We start from the raw sequence: 14,672 nt of genomic DNA, 5'->3' as shown, positions 1-14,672 counted from the left end.
TATTTATTTAGAACAGTGTGGAAGCTATGCATGCAGTGCCGTCTCTTTGTATTACATATTAATGTCTTTAACAACATGTGAAGGCTTTTGCTTCTATCTTTTGCTCCTGTCCAAGGATTCTTGGATGTTCTCTATTAAAAGATAAGTTACTGCTTGAAAGAATGACAAATTGCACAGCTGGTATAAATGCTTTCTTGCAAAACCATGCAGCAAACTAGATACATAACCACATGTACTAATTGTGCAATTTCTTTTCAGCCTGTTTCAGAAGCAGCAGTGTATGGATATTGTTTCCCACATGTGTGTACATCTGAAATTTTTAAAAAAACTGTTAATAGATTTGAAAGTCAGTCCCACAAAAACCCTTTCCATATTTACTGATGTCCAGACAATCTGGCACTTTTAGTTCATGTGTGTACCTTCCTGACTAAGAAAAATTAACTGGTGCATCTAAATTTCCAAAGAAGGGATGATCCTCACTTGTGTTTTATGATGCTTAACAGAACACTCCAGTAATTGAAACCAAAACATATTTCTAACGTCTGTGACTTAGTTGTGTTAATCTGATCACACTTAAAGGACGAATTTCTCTCACCAAGGTAATAAAATCAGAAAATAAACATTATTCAATTTGTTGTAGAATGAATAGACCAACATAGCAAAATACAGTCAAATTAGAAATGTTGTATTGTCACATCATGTATATTTCTAGTAGGGAAACCACACTGCCTTAGGGCAAATACATCTAAATTTTCACAAAATTTTTCTTACAGGAACTTCTTTACAAAAAGGACAAAGGAACTCAAACCTGCTGTCCACAGTGCTCCAGGCTGGAAGTTATTTGGGAAAGTTCCACCAAAAGAGAATTTACAGAAAGACTCCAAAATAATTCAACAGGTGAATATTTGTAGTGTTGTACACAGAGATGTGGTAAACATGAATTGCTTTTATTTATTTCAACTATTTTAGCATGTTTGTAAACCTTTATTGTTCCCAGAGTTAAAATAAGCTGAAGCTTTGGTTAATAATGATTTTGTTTATGCATTTGCTTCAGCTTACTGGAAAAAGTAAATTGATAGAATCTTTATAAGGCAAGAGCTCACTTCCAGTAAAGAATAGTGTCAGAATCCCAAAAAGTCTACATTCTGGAAACTTAATTTAAAAAGCCTTCTGGATCTTAATTTGGTTAAAACAAATTGTGTGTGTTTTTTTTTTTTTAAATCTAGAATTATAATCCAAAAAAAGTGGTCATATATTTCACACAGCCTTTTGTACCACAACACTACAGTGGCACAGAGACAATTTTGTATGCGCTTTCAACATACGTTGATGAAATATTGGACACAATTGTTTCCTGGAATCCTAAGAGTCTAACACTGTACATTTCTCATGAAATCCCTCTGAAGGAAGTGGGATTTACTTCTGAATAAGCATGGATCAGATTGGCCTTTATGTAATAGAACACAGACCTGTTTGCTAGATTTGGCCTGTGGTTTTTCTTTTTCATCTTTTTTTTTCATGGCATCAAGGCTTAGGAAGAAAAGGCCGAGTATGACTTTATCACAAGTAAGACTTTTTCTCTAAAACAAATGACTTAAGAGGATTTTTAGGAGATGGACATGGTCATAGATGAGGAAAGAATACATAACATACCACCAAATTGTCTTCCATGTAGCTACTTTCAGCTAGTGCTCTTATTCTGGATCAACATCTTAAGACCCTGTTAATTCTTTTGCAAGCAAAATATCACTTTACTGTCCAAAAATAAGTTATTTCCAAGGGGCTTCTGATGGTAGTTAGATTGCTAAGTACTTTATGCTTTATTTTTAGCAGATGCCTCCCACTGCATTTAATAGCAAAACATAGTTTTATTATATTTGCTGCACAGAAGTATTGAAAGGAAACAAAAGTGACATCTTTATATTTAAGTGTGTATATGCATGCTTTTAATTGTAAATGTTTGGTGCTTAACACCCATAGAGTGAATAAATTCCCTCCCACATCCTAGTTGAAACATAGGGGCCAGGACTGAGGAAGTGACATTAGCTATGATACAAAGTGATGGAAAAAAGGGGAAGGGGGAAGAGGAAACTGAATTAAAGGGACAATGGCAAGATATGGAGGAATGGCAGCTTCACAGGGAAGTTGCCATTTTCTAATTTACTTAAAAAAACTTTTTGAAAAAGCTGTCCTACAAATATTCCAGGACAATTAAATAGCAGCAAAATGCCGAATACTAATCCCCAATTAATAGACATTTACAGCAGCTTAATTGTGAGTAGCTGCTGGAAAGCATAGATAAGTTGTAAAAAATAACTCAGTGGATGATTCACACGAGTTATCTCATTTCTTCACAGTATCTTAGGACCTATCATAAATTTGCTAATATCTGGGTCCAGGAGAGTCAGAAAGAAAATATGTACTGTCACTTAGAATGCTTAACCTCAAACATGTTTCTCTACATTTTATTGTCACACATGAAAATTTGATGGATTTGTATGAGAGAAGCTCATATTTATTTTCACATCTTATATGTAGGAGTTAAACACAACTTTAGTATTCAGATTTCCTTTTATACCACATTTTCATTTCTAAATTTTTAAAAATAATTTTAATATTTAAATGTCAAATGACTGATTTTCCCCTTTGTACAGCCTCTTTATGGTGGCCCATGCACACAGGCAAGCTGTCATTTGGCAATTATCATTAAATAATGAAGAGATTTGGGTGAACTCAGTCCCCAAGAATAATTATCACAGTAATTCACTGTAATGCGCTCTACGTGGGGCTGCCTTTGAAGCTGATGCGGAAACTTCAGGTGGTGCCGAATGCGGCGGCCAGACTCCTCGCTGGAGTGAGAAAATACCAACACATTTCTCCAATGCTGGCCGCATTGCATTGGTTGCCCATCTGTTTCTGTGTCGACTTCAAAGTTTTAATGCTTACTTATAAGGCCCTAAACAGTTTAGGACCTTGATACTTGGCGGAATGCCTGCTCCCACCCAGGTCTACCCGGATCACCCGCGCGAGTCAGGAGGTGAGGCTGAGGAGCCTGACGCTGAGAGAGGCCCGGAAGGAGAAGACACAAAACCGGGCCTTCTCGGTGATGGCTCCTCGCCTCTGGAACAACCTTCCTCCAGAGATTTGCACGGCCCCTACGCTGAGTGTTTTTAAAACCCAATTAAAAACATGGTTATACATCCAGACCTTCCCTCCAATCAATTCCTGAAACCTTTTTCTAATTTCCCTTATATTATTTTCTTTATCTTCTGTGATTGCAATTATTACTTTACGTTCATGCACATTCTTGTATTTTAATTGTATTTTATTTTTATTATATACTGGAAACCGCCTAGAGTGGTCTGGTAGTCCATATAGGCGGGATACAAATCAAATCAAATCAAATCAAATCAAATCAAATCAATAAATCAATAAATAAATGCATACGTGCATACGTGCATACGTGCATACGTGCATACATACATACATACATACATACATACATACATACATACATACATACATACATACATACATACATACATACATACATACATACATACATACATACATACATACATACTTTAAAGTTATGGAGACTTTTAAGATACTGTGATATAATAAGACCATATAGATGTCCACAGCATTTCAACTTTATACAGGATTTGCTTAAAATGTGATGTTAGCATTTGAAAAAGCATTTGGCTTTTGAAGGAACTTGGGTCATGCTACTACTACTGGGTGTGCAATAAATATTTTGCATGTAATTGAACTACAGTTTCCTGTGTAATTGTCAAATACATGATCCAAAGCACGCTTGTAAATTTTTGGAAAATGTTGCTGATTTAATTTCAGAGAAATTGAATGCTATAAAGAGCTTGTGTTTATTCCAGATAAAGGAATAAGTGTCTTCTGTTTATAACACTAGGTAACTCGTATTGATAACTTATCTCAGAGCATCCTGGAAATGTAATCTCATATTGCCTAGCATAATTTGGAATATAAGTAAATAATATTTGGGATGTGGAGTTCAGCCCTTGCCCTAATCTAATGTTAATATTTTCTTGAAGTCAGTAGCCCTGTCTGCTCAGAATCTTTGAATAACTTTATTTTAGCACATTTTGAAATTTGGTGTCCCAATGTTTGATGCCTTTGCTGAAGGTCTGAATTTATCTTGGAGTGGCGATGGTGTGCAGACTTTTTTCACTTCCTTAACTGGATCAATACAGTGGATAATTAGGACTAAATCATTTACTTCTAGAATCAATCATAAACTTTTACAGAATGTATTGTATGAGTGGGCAGTACCTTTTATTGGCCCACTTTAAAAAAAGCAAACAAATTGCAAGCTTTTGTGGAAATTTTCCACTTTTTCAGGCTTGTATTGTGTGTACTCTCAAAATGGACATGCAATCTGTTATGATGTTCTAGCAAAGAATCCCTTATGTTTGCCTGCAGTTGTTGATTAAATAGTGGAGAGAAAGAAATCTATACTTTTGATGAAGTTGTGGCATGTAAAATTGTCAATGCTAGATCTTGTTGTCTTAGATAGAGGACGACACTGGAACCAAACATGATTTGCATAACAGCAAAATATTCAGATTTTTACCCAAAGTAATCAGTGAAATTCCTGTTCATTTGTGATGAGGCTGAGATTCCTTTTTTTCTTTGATCCGGTTTCTTATATTTACTTTTGAAGTCATAACTGCTATGTTTTCATACTTTGATATCCTTTTCGTGCACTTTGACAAGTCTTTTATAGACATTTGTATTATTTGTAGTTGAAGCAGTAAGCGGTCATGACATATAGTACATCTTTTTACTGTAAAATAAAAACTGGTAATGTGCAAATGAAGACATAATTGGTTGTCATGGAAACAGGATGCATGTATCTTTTATTGCTATTTCAGATATTGTAGTAGGTGTGCTTTATTATAAACTTGTTTTGTTGTTGTTTAGTCATTAAGTTGTGTCTAACTCTTCATGACCCCATGGACCAGAGCATGCCAGGCCCTCCTGTCTTCCAGTGCCTCCCAGAGTTTGGTCAAATTCATGTTGGTAGCTTCGATGACACAAGAATTAATAAACTTGTTAAAATGAGTTTATTTAGAAAAAGCTACAAATTTTGTGTTTGATTCAGGCACATTTCTCTCTTGAGACTTCCCTGTTTGAGGAAATGCAGTGAACTGACTTGTGCAATTTTCCTTGTACTAAAAGCTGCCTTGGAGGATTCAGGGGCCCTGCAGGAAAGCTTTGGAAATGGTTTTGGAGGCTGCAAGGAGGAAAATTGGCAAATACTGTATCACTTCCTTTTTAGCCTACTCTTTTCTGGATCTTAGTCCTTTTGCAGAAAGGCAAGACTAGATCGAATTCTGTTAACTTCGGTAGACCACAGTTTACAGCGTTTAGACCATCAGTCTTTAATACATTGGTGAAAAGTTGTAATAACACGGGAAGCAGAATTTCATGTAATCACAGAGCGGTTTAATTTCCACTTACTTCATTCTTTTTAGTTACATATTATTCATTTTATGCTGATTCTTTAATCTTCTGAATGTGTGACTCAGAGTATTTATTAGGTGCATGCTTCATATTGTTTAAACATTTCACCAAGAAGACAGGTAAATTACAACTGTTTAGCAAAAAGTTTGTTTCTGCACAAACTTATTAAAAGTTTCATAGGTTCTTGATAAAGAGTTCTGGCTGTATTGAGCTTATCATCTAAAATAGTTTATTTGACAGTAGTGAATCAAAGGAAGAAAATACCTTTGGTAATCTAATTCTAGGATTTGATGCATAATCCCCAGAATAGGCCTACTGACAGTGAGAACATTATCTGTGGTCATTTATGCTTGCATATTTTTCTGTGTATATGTCATCTTGTCATGTCTAGTACCTTGCCAGCAGGGGCCATTTGTGCCCCATCCTCATCCCAAGGGGAACTTACGAACGGCCCTACTTGCGAACAATTCAACTTACGAACCCGCCCGATAGGGAAATAACATACTCGACATACGAACTTCCCTCGAGTTACAAACAGGAAAAAAGTTTCTCCTCCCTCCCCTTAGAGGCTTCTGGAGAGGAAAAAAAGGTCAGAAACTTAAAAATAAATAAAAGAAAGTCACTTACCAGGCCTTGGTAGCCCCCAACCTGCAGGAAAAAGAGCACAAAACAGCTAAAAGCCAACACCTAGTAGGGAGCCTGGCAGCCATTTTGTGCTCTTTTTCTGCTCCTGCCCCCTCCTCTCCCTGCCAACAGCTGATCGGCTGGCTCTTAAGAGGCTTCTGGAGGCTTGCTCAGCACCTAAAAAGGCTGAGGAATAAAGCTGGAAATAAAACATTGCTGCTTTCCCCTTGGCCCCGGGAGGCTTCTGAAAGCGGGGGAGCTTTATTCCCCTGCCTTTTTAGGCACTGAGCAAGCCTCCAGAAGCCTCTTCAGAGCCAGCTGATCAGCTGTTAGGCGGGGAGAGGAGGGGGCAGGAGCAGAAAAAGAGCACAAAATGGCTGCCAGGCTCCCTACTAGGTGTTGGCTTTTAGCTGTTTTGTGCTCTTTCCTGCAGGTTGGGGGCTACCAAGGCCTGGTAAGTGACTTTCTTTTATTTATTTTTAAGTTTCTGACCTTTTTTTCCTCTCCAGAAGCCTTTAAGGGGAGGGAGGAGACACTTTTTTCCTGTTCGTAACTCGAGGGAAGTTCGTATGTCGAGTATGTTATTTCCCTATCGGGTGGGTTCGTAAGTTGAATTGTTCGCAAGTAGGGCCGTTCGTAAGTTCCCCTTCTGGGTGTCGGCTTTTATCTGTGTTGTGCTCTTTTTCTTGCAGTTTGGGGGCTACCAAGGCCTGGTAAGTGACTTTCTTTTATTTATTTTTAAGTTTCTGACCTTTCCCCCCCATAGGAACACATCAATTAATTTTCAGTGCCTTCCTATGGGAAATTTAGTTTTGACTTACGAACGTTTTAACTTACGAACAGACTTCCAGAACTGATTAAGTTCTTAAGTCGAGGGCCCACTGTACTTTGATCTCATAGAAATAGGTCACAAGATACGAACCAGACATTTCCTGTGTTTTATTTTAGAACACAATGTCACCTTTAGGTTTCATTTACAAAATTAAATATATCATATGCAATATATATCTGAATAGAAAAACATTTTTCCAGATCTCTAAGAACTGAGGTTGTGGAGTGCATTCTTCAGAGTTTCTAATGGTCACTCACACTAATGGGACTAACTGCAGTTTTTAAAGTCAGCAATTTTATTTCCTCTTTCTTTCTTAAGAAAGCTGCTTTCTTTTCCGTACAACTTCTTTATTTCTCTGACTATACTGGCAGTATCACTATGTGCTTATGCAAATTGAATTTCTTTGGTAATCTCTGTATACTTGGATTTCCTTGAGTTGAGAAACCAGTTGACAGCAATTGAATCATTAGTAAATGGAATGTGGAACAGGATGAACAATGTGGCCAGGTGGACTTCAGAACTGGGTCCTTAACTAGTAGCTTTTCACTAGATTTCTGAGGACAGATAGAGCAAGAGAGATAATCTGTAGGGTTGTGCTAGCTAGATCTAATGTACAAGGGAGTGCTGATAAGTATTGAGTCTTACCCAGAAAAAAATTGAGCCAGGAAGCTATAAATTGCAGGGTGTATTGACCAATTTGTCTACATTCAATGGTGCAAAAATCAACTACCTATGATTTTAACTTAAGTTTCATGTTCTGGTCCAAAGTGAACATGGTGGCACCTCTAGAATAGTTCAGTGTGGAAGAGCATAGGACCATAATCAAGTTCCTGTTTCTCCAAGGGAAAGATGCAAAGCAGATCCATGATGAAATGTCACAAACTATGGGTGACAGCGGCCCTTCATATGCAACAGTTAAACGTTGGGTTGTCAATTTTTAAACTGGCCATTTCTGTGTTGAAAGTGAGAAACCCAGTGGAAGGCCTGTTTCTGTGCCTGCAAATGTGAAAGCCATCCATGACATGATCATGGAGTAACGCAGAATATCAGCCAAATGTATTGCTATATATCTGAAAACATCACGTGAGAGAGTTGGTGCCATTACCCACAACGACTTGGAAATGAGAAAGCTGGCAGCAAAGTGGATACCCAAACTTTGACAACCAAACAAAAGAGGAAATGTATGAAGTCATCAGTGGCTGCTTTGGAACATTTTGCAAGAAATGAGTCAGATTTCCTGGGCAAACTGGTAACTGGTGATGAGACATGGATCTACTGTACTGTTATGATCCTGAGACAAAGGAACAGTCTAAGGAATGGAGGCACAGTGGTTCCTCCAGGCCAAAGAAGTTCTGAGTGCAAAGGTCAGTGCAGAAGCAAATAGCAACTTTTGGGGGGATAAGAAGGGAATTCTGCTGGTGGACTACCTCCAACAGGGTTCACCCATCAATGCAAATTATTACTGTGCTTTATTGACGAGGTTTGAGGCAAAACATCAAGGAAAAACGTTGAGGAAAGCTCTCCAAGGGTGTCATCCTGTTGCATGACAACACCTTGTCAAACACTGCAGGTGAAACAATGGCAAAACTGACGTCCTTAGGCTTTCAAGATATGCCCCATTTACCCTATTCTCCTAACTTGGCTCCTTCTGACTATTATCTGTTTCCCAAACTCAAAAAAACACCTAAAGGGACAATGATTTGGGAGTGTTCTAGGGGCAACTAATGCTGCAAATGAGTGGTTACACCAGCAGTCGGAAGAATTTTATTTGCAGGGACTTAAGCTGCAGGACAGATGTTGAAAGTACATTGACTTCCTGGGGGAATATATATAATAGTGTGGCAGTTACAGCTTCCTAGGTCAATTTTTTCTGGGAAAGGCTCATTACTTATCAGCACCCCCTTGTAGCTCTTTCCTGATATGGGCTTGGTGTTCTGCTTGGATTGAAGGAACTGACTGCCTGTTTTAGGCAGAGCTTGGAAGCTGCCGCCTTGTATGTGGTTTATTTATTTATTTTATTTATTATTATATATTGAAGTTTAGACCTCAAAGTTATAAGGTTTAAACGTTTATATCAAGCTGTTACCAGCATTCCTTTTAAGTGGTCTGCCCATCCATCTAATATGTAGAGACATAGCACTTCAGTACCACTTTTGGGGCTGTTTGTTGCAGTGCAATTAATGCATTTTCATTGCCAGTTACTTCAAAAATAGAGTATGTTAAGATGAATCTGAGCTCAAACATCTACATTATTTCCACTTGATTTGATTGCACAATTCTGCATGGAACCTTTGATAGTTTTAAAGACGTGTAAGCTGATAATTTACTTAGAAAGCTTTCATAAATTTGTTAAATAGAATCAGTAGGATTTAGAGTAACATTTCATAGGAACCAAAGATCTCAAATGTGTTTTCATAAATTTATATATTTTAAGGTGGACTTTTAAATGGGAAAGAACTTAAGACCTTTGACTGAACTGAGCATGGTTTTACTGGAGCGGCTGGAATGGATAACTAATTTTTTGCCATAACATATCTGCTCTTGAACATGCATTTAACATTAGGTGCTAACTTTGAATCGTAGTGATGTGATGTGAGATAATTCTTGATGAGGTTCTTGAGTAGTACTGTAGCTTTTGATAGAGAAAGTACAGATGTTTATCTTTCACAACAATTAAATGGAGCAGCTAACCCTGGCAGAGTTGACTTACACCCTTGGCTAGTGCTTCAGGCCTCTTGGCTTTCAGATTTTTGTTGGAAATGGTGAACGAGGATTGAAAATGTCATATTACAGTAATTTTGAGCTAGCAGAAGCAGGATCTGAAATAATATAGGCTAATAATGGAGATCTGAAAAACTTTTACATATGAAAGCACATATAGGAAGTATTTTGAACTGGGCATTGGTTTCTGTGTTAAAGTTCACACAAGTCTTCTCAGTGCCTGATCTCTGACATAATCTCTTGAAAGAGTTGATCCTTTCTGAGCATCTAGAAGTCAGGAGCAGATTTCAATTGTTACACTTTGTTTGTTTAGTTTTCCTCACTCTAGCTTTAGAATTGTAGCTGCTGTCTGATGTAATTTTGTTTTGGGGATGGATTCACAGGCTGCCCAGTTATCAAACCAAACCTTTTTCTTGACATGCCAGTGCTATGTCTAAACTGTAAAGTGGAATCTAAAATTTGCATGCATATTGTATATTAATGACTGTTGAATGTTTCTCTAAGGATTTACTTCTGTTTCTCTCATTAGGATGAAAGTTCTGGCAGTGTTGCATCAGTATCTACACTCAATCTATTAAACACAGGGGTATGAAATTTAATATTTTTCTCTCACACTCTATGCCATGCATGGGATCTTCTTAGCAATCATTGAAGTAGATGGCACATCACATAGTAGTAGCATGAGTTAACAGCACTAACTCATTAAGTCATTAAATGCCATTACTGAAAAGCAAGTTTTACTTACAGCCCTTGTTTGGTTTGAAATACTGCCTTGGTGCCATTGTTTTCATTTAAAATTTATCCAGGTTTCCTGTTGTAGCTGTGATCTTTTTCATCCTAGTTGCCTTGTTGACATAAAATCTCTAGGCCTTTTTAAGAATACCCAGCATTCCTAAAAGTTGTAGTGTACAAGGTTTTTGGTGGGTCCACTGTTTCTGGCTGCTTTGTGAAATCACATAATTTTAGTACAGTTTCCCAGTCTCCAGATATTAAAATGCAAATGGGCTGCGGAAAGTAAAATGGACTTGTGCTTAGCAAAGCTTATAACTGTATTCTAGTGTAAGGAAAACATCTGAGAGTCAGGAACAGGTGCCAGGTGGACCCATAAGATATATTTCTTCTACCTGGATGCAACATTTCCCCATTTTTAAAAGCCAGCTGCTATATATGTCTGTGTTTCAGGTAGTGCTGTATCATTTAGTAAATGCAGAGAGGAGTTGCTTCTTTAATAAATTTGAAATTATTACACAGTGAGTACTCTCTTCAGTTATTTATCTGAAAGGCAAGGATTGTTTCATAGATGACTAATGAAAAAGAAGTTGTAAGTTCATGTGGAGGGAATAGTTTTATAACTACCCTGTTTCCCCGAAATAAAACCTAACCTGAAAATAAGCCCTAGTAGGATTTTTCAGGATGCTCATAATATAAGCCCTACCCCCAAAATAAGCCCTAGTTAAGTGAAACCCCGCCCTCCACCATTGTGCAGCAACCAGAAGATGACATGACTGTATTTGAATAAATGTAGAATGTTGTACATGAAAAAAATAAAACATACCCTGAAAATAAGCCCTAATGCATTTTTGGAGCAAAAATTAATATAAGACCCTGTCTTATTTTCGGGGAAACGGTATTCTATTCATGTATTGTACTTAGAAACTATATGCACCAATCCATTACAGTTCCACTGTACATCACTTCTTATTCACTAGTATATTACTTGCACCAGTGAAGTGAGCCATATTCCCAGTGCAGTCCAAAAATGGAAGTGTTTGTGAAGTCAGTCTTTAGCCATTCTAGTCAATACATCATGTAGATTTTATTGTTTGTCTGAACCATTAAATGCTCTTAATTTTTAACTGTTCCCAGTGTTTTATTATTTTAATTATGTATACCATTCTGAGTGTTCTCAGAAAGAAGATTGGCATATAAATGGGAGTGGGAGAGAGAAAGAAGGTGAGAGAGGGAGAGAGAGGGGATTTAAATAGGTATGTATTTGATAAAGACAGGAGAAAAATAAAAAGATTCCAACCACATGTGATTTGCTTCACGTACTGTACTGTATAAGAACCGTACTGTATAAGAATCTCTATCCAACAAGTATCAGAATAAGAAACTTGCTGGGTTAATATAGGAGTAGATGTGCAGATGTAAGAATTTAGATTGCTAGTTCCTCCCCCTGTCTTTATGTATTTTAATGATACTGAACTTATTTTTCTGTCTTGCAAATATTTATTTGATCTTTATATATATATCTGCCTTGTTAAGACCTTACAGAAGGTTTTTTAATTATTTTAGTTCTGACTAAAAGAAACGAAAAAGCAAGAGTGAAATCTAATTGATTTTGCAGTATGTGATAGTGGTGGAGTGAGGAAGGGATCAGCAGTAGCATTGAAATAATACTGTTCCTTTAGAAGAAACAGGAAATGTTAATAATTGGTTGATGTTTACTTTCTATATTTTGTTATTTCCAGTTTTCCCTTCTTGAGGTAATTATACGCTAGCATATAATTTGCAATTCAAAATATATATTCCAATTCAAAGTCTGCTTATAAAAATTCATTTGAACCTTTTTATAATGCTTGCTACCAAGCTGTCTAATGTACTAAACCTCTCTTTGTTCCAAATTCCTGATCTTATAAAAATAATTACTTCTTGGATTTGGAGTTTTCATTTCTTTGTTGCCACGTAGAATTAAACTTTGGATCCTCTCTTAGAAACGGTGAAATATTCTGATTTTTTCAGAATACAGTAATTGCCCCAAATTGGAATCATATGGTTTGTCTGCTGTCTCTCAGTTACTTTTCTTTGTTTCCTAGGGAAATACGATAAAGTTCCTGTACTGCAGGGAATGGCAGAGATCCACTAAACAGCATCTTGTCACTGTATATTTCCTATTCATCCTGTGCTTCTTTAAGTTCTTTTGGGGATAGTATGGATGGTAACAGACTTATTAGGGCAGTAGTTCCCAATCTTGGGTAGTCCAGGTATTCTTGGACTGCAGCTCCCAGAGCAGCAGAGCTGGTGGTGAAAGCTTCTGGGAGTTGCAGTCCAAATCCCAGAAGCTGGGTTACCCAAAGTTGGGAACTACTGTATTATAGAAAAGAAACGATTGATGAGATCAGGCAGAGCTCGGAAAGAGTCTAATTTCCTTGGCATCTACAGTCTGATGGCAGGAATCCATGTTCTCTCAGTGTGTTTATCTAATACGTAAAACATACTAAGCACTTCTTCTTCTTTTTTTTAAAAGGATGGTCTCTACCTACAGGCTTATAATATAGATTTCACCAAAGAGGTGAGTGCTGGGAAGGGAAAAATCTGGAGAACAATCAGATATTAGATGTTCTAATGAACAAAACTTTCAAACCCAGTTTAAGTTCAAATGGATTTGTTAGGCCTTGAGATACTGCTACATGCTGGGAATGAGGGCAGTTTTGTAATATGTTTTTGAGGATTCTAAATTTGGGAAGGCTGCCTTAAGGGGGGGGTCTAAAGGTGGAATAATATGTACCTTCCTAATGGGGTGCATAAAGCTTCCTGTGCATCATAACCCAATGTAATGTCAAATAAGACCCAGCAGCTGCCAATCCCACAAGCAGCTGTGTGACACAGTCTGGAGAGGCATAGTGTATATGTGTTAATAATGCTGCACAAGCAGTTGTAGTTTTATGGATAATATTTATGGATGCTAATATTCTTGGCTGGTTTTACAGTTGAGCGAAGTCCCAAGGTAACAGTATTCGCTTAAAGCTTTACATTGTCTAAAACACTACCTCTCAGTTGCAGAACATTCAAAGAAGGTTTTTTCAGTTTGTCACATGTACCACATAATAAAGGAGTTCAGTGTTCATAATTTCTCATCCTTCTCTTGCCCTTTATGCATTCTAGTATGAACACAGGGAACAGTGTCCCAAAAGGCAATTGATTTTCTTCCTTGCAGACAGTAGCAATTGTCAAAATATTGCTGTTTGTAAGGTGCCTGTCACTGCTAGCCTTGACGTACCTACTTAATATGACTTTCACAATGCCTGTGTATAATCAATGATTGCAGTGTGCAAGCATAGATTTTAGTACTGGGTGCAGAATTTGGCAGCCAGATAATACTACCATTGATGTTTTGGGAAAAGGAGTCTTCTAGAATTTGTGGCTGAGAAGAGGCGCCTGGAAACAGATTTGGCAGTGCCTTGTAAAGTACAGTATATTGCAAAAAAGTGGGGCTAGGCAGGACTTTTAAGTCATGGGGTGAGGCTTACTGCAGTGCAGAGCTGCCTGCCTCTGTCTATGATTAGCAGATAAATTTAAGTAGGATAAGCACATGGAATTCATACAGGGTGCAGAACATGGATTACTTTGGCATAAAGCTTTCTTTTTTAACTGTAAAAAGGAAACATGGCCACAACTACAACAAAAAAGCCTGGCAAGTGATGAGCATGATATAGTCACTTGGACATTGTTTGTTTTTTCCACATTCTGTTGTGCAGTTTGAATTAAAATACGCTTGTTTGTTTTTGACATTCTTGGAATAGGTATACTTTGCATTATGTTAATTAGATTTTATGAAAATGTTTGAGCATCTATCTGTGTTACTTTTTTAAGTTTGGGGAAGGTTTGGGGACACTGTTTTCTTTCATGGGTCAAATTTTAAATTTTAATATAGACTTGTTTTGAAATTGTTACTATAGATTCGAGATGGAAGAAGATTGTTCTGTAGAGTTAAGTCTAAACATGTTTGGCTGTAATAAATCTCAGTGATTCTCTGAGTCATTGTATGCCAAGTAATTGGGATTAAGATAATCTCTATGACCATAGTATGCAAATTCCATTTCTGAATGATTATTTTAGGATGAAATTGTAAGATCAGTTACAATAAATGGCATTAACACAGGGCTAGAAATACAGAGGGGCTGGTAATGTTAGCATTTGAAGATGGCTCGTAGTCTTGGTCTTTTTATTTATGTGGTACCTGTCTCAGAATCCTTTTTTAATTGTAATGCTC

The 14,672-nt window shown here is 37.2% G+C and overlaps 1 protein-coding gene across 3 annotated transcripts in view; it reads left to right on the top strand.

Moving 5' to 3' along the window:
* TBC1D12 (TBC1 domain family member 12) overlaps positions 1–14,672 on the top strand; it is an 83,460-nt gene that overhangs the window by 34,148 nt on the left and 34,640 nt on the right. Inside the window, exons 2-4 of one of the 3 annotated variants that reach the window (XM_072995305.2) lie at positions 774–897; positions 10,209–10,265; positions 12,927–12,971. In XM_072995305.2, coding sequence (XP_072851406.2) covers positions 774–897; positions 10,209–10,265; positions 12,927–12,971 — 226 coding nt within the window. The remainder of the gene's footprint in view (positions 1–773; positions 898–10,208; positions 10,266–12,926; positions 12,972–14,672) is intronic. The other 2 variants (XM_072995306.2, XM_072995308.2) reach the window with 2 other exon arrangements.

This window comes from Pogona vitticeps, chromosome 3, assembly GCF_051106095.1.
Source record: "Pogona vitticeps strain Pit_001003342236 chromosome 3, PviZW2.1, whole genome shotgun sequence".
Lineage (NCBI taxonomy): Eukaryota > Metazoa > Chordata > Lepidosauria > Squamata > Agamidae > Pogona > Pogona vitticeps.
The sequence above is the reverse complement of the archived record's forward strand: the minus strand, read 5'-3'. Positions and strand labels throughout refer to the sequence as shown.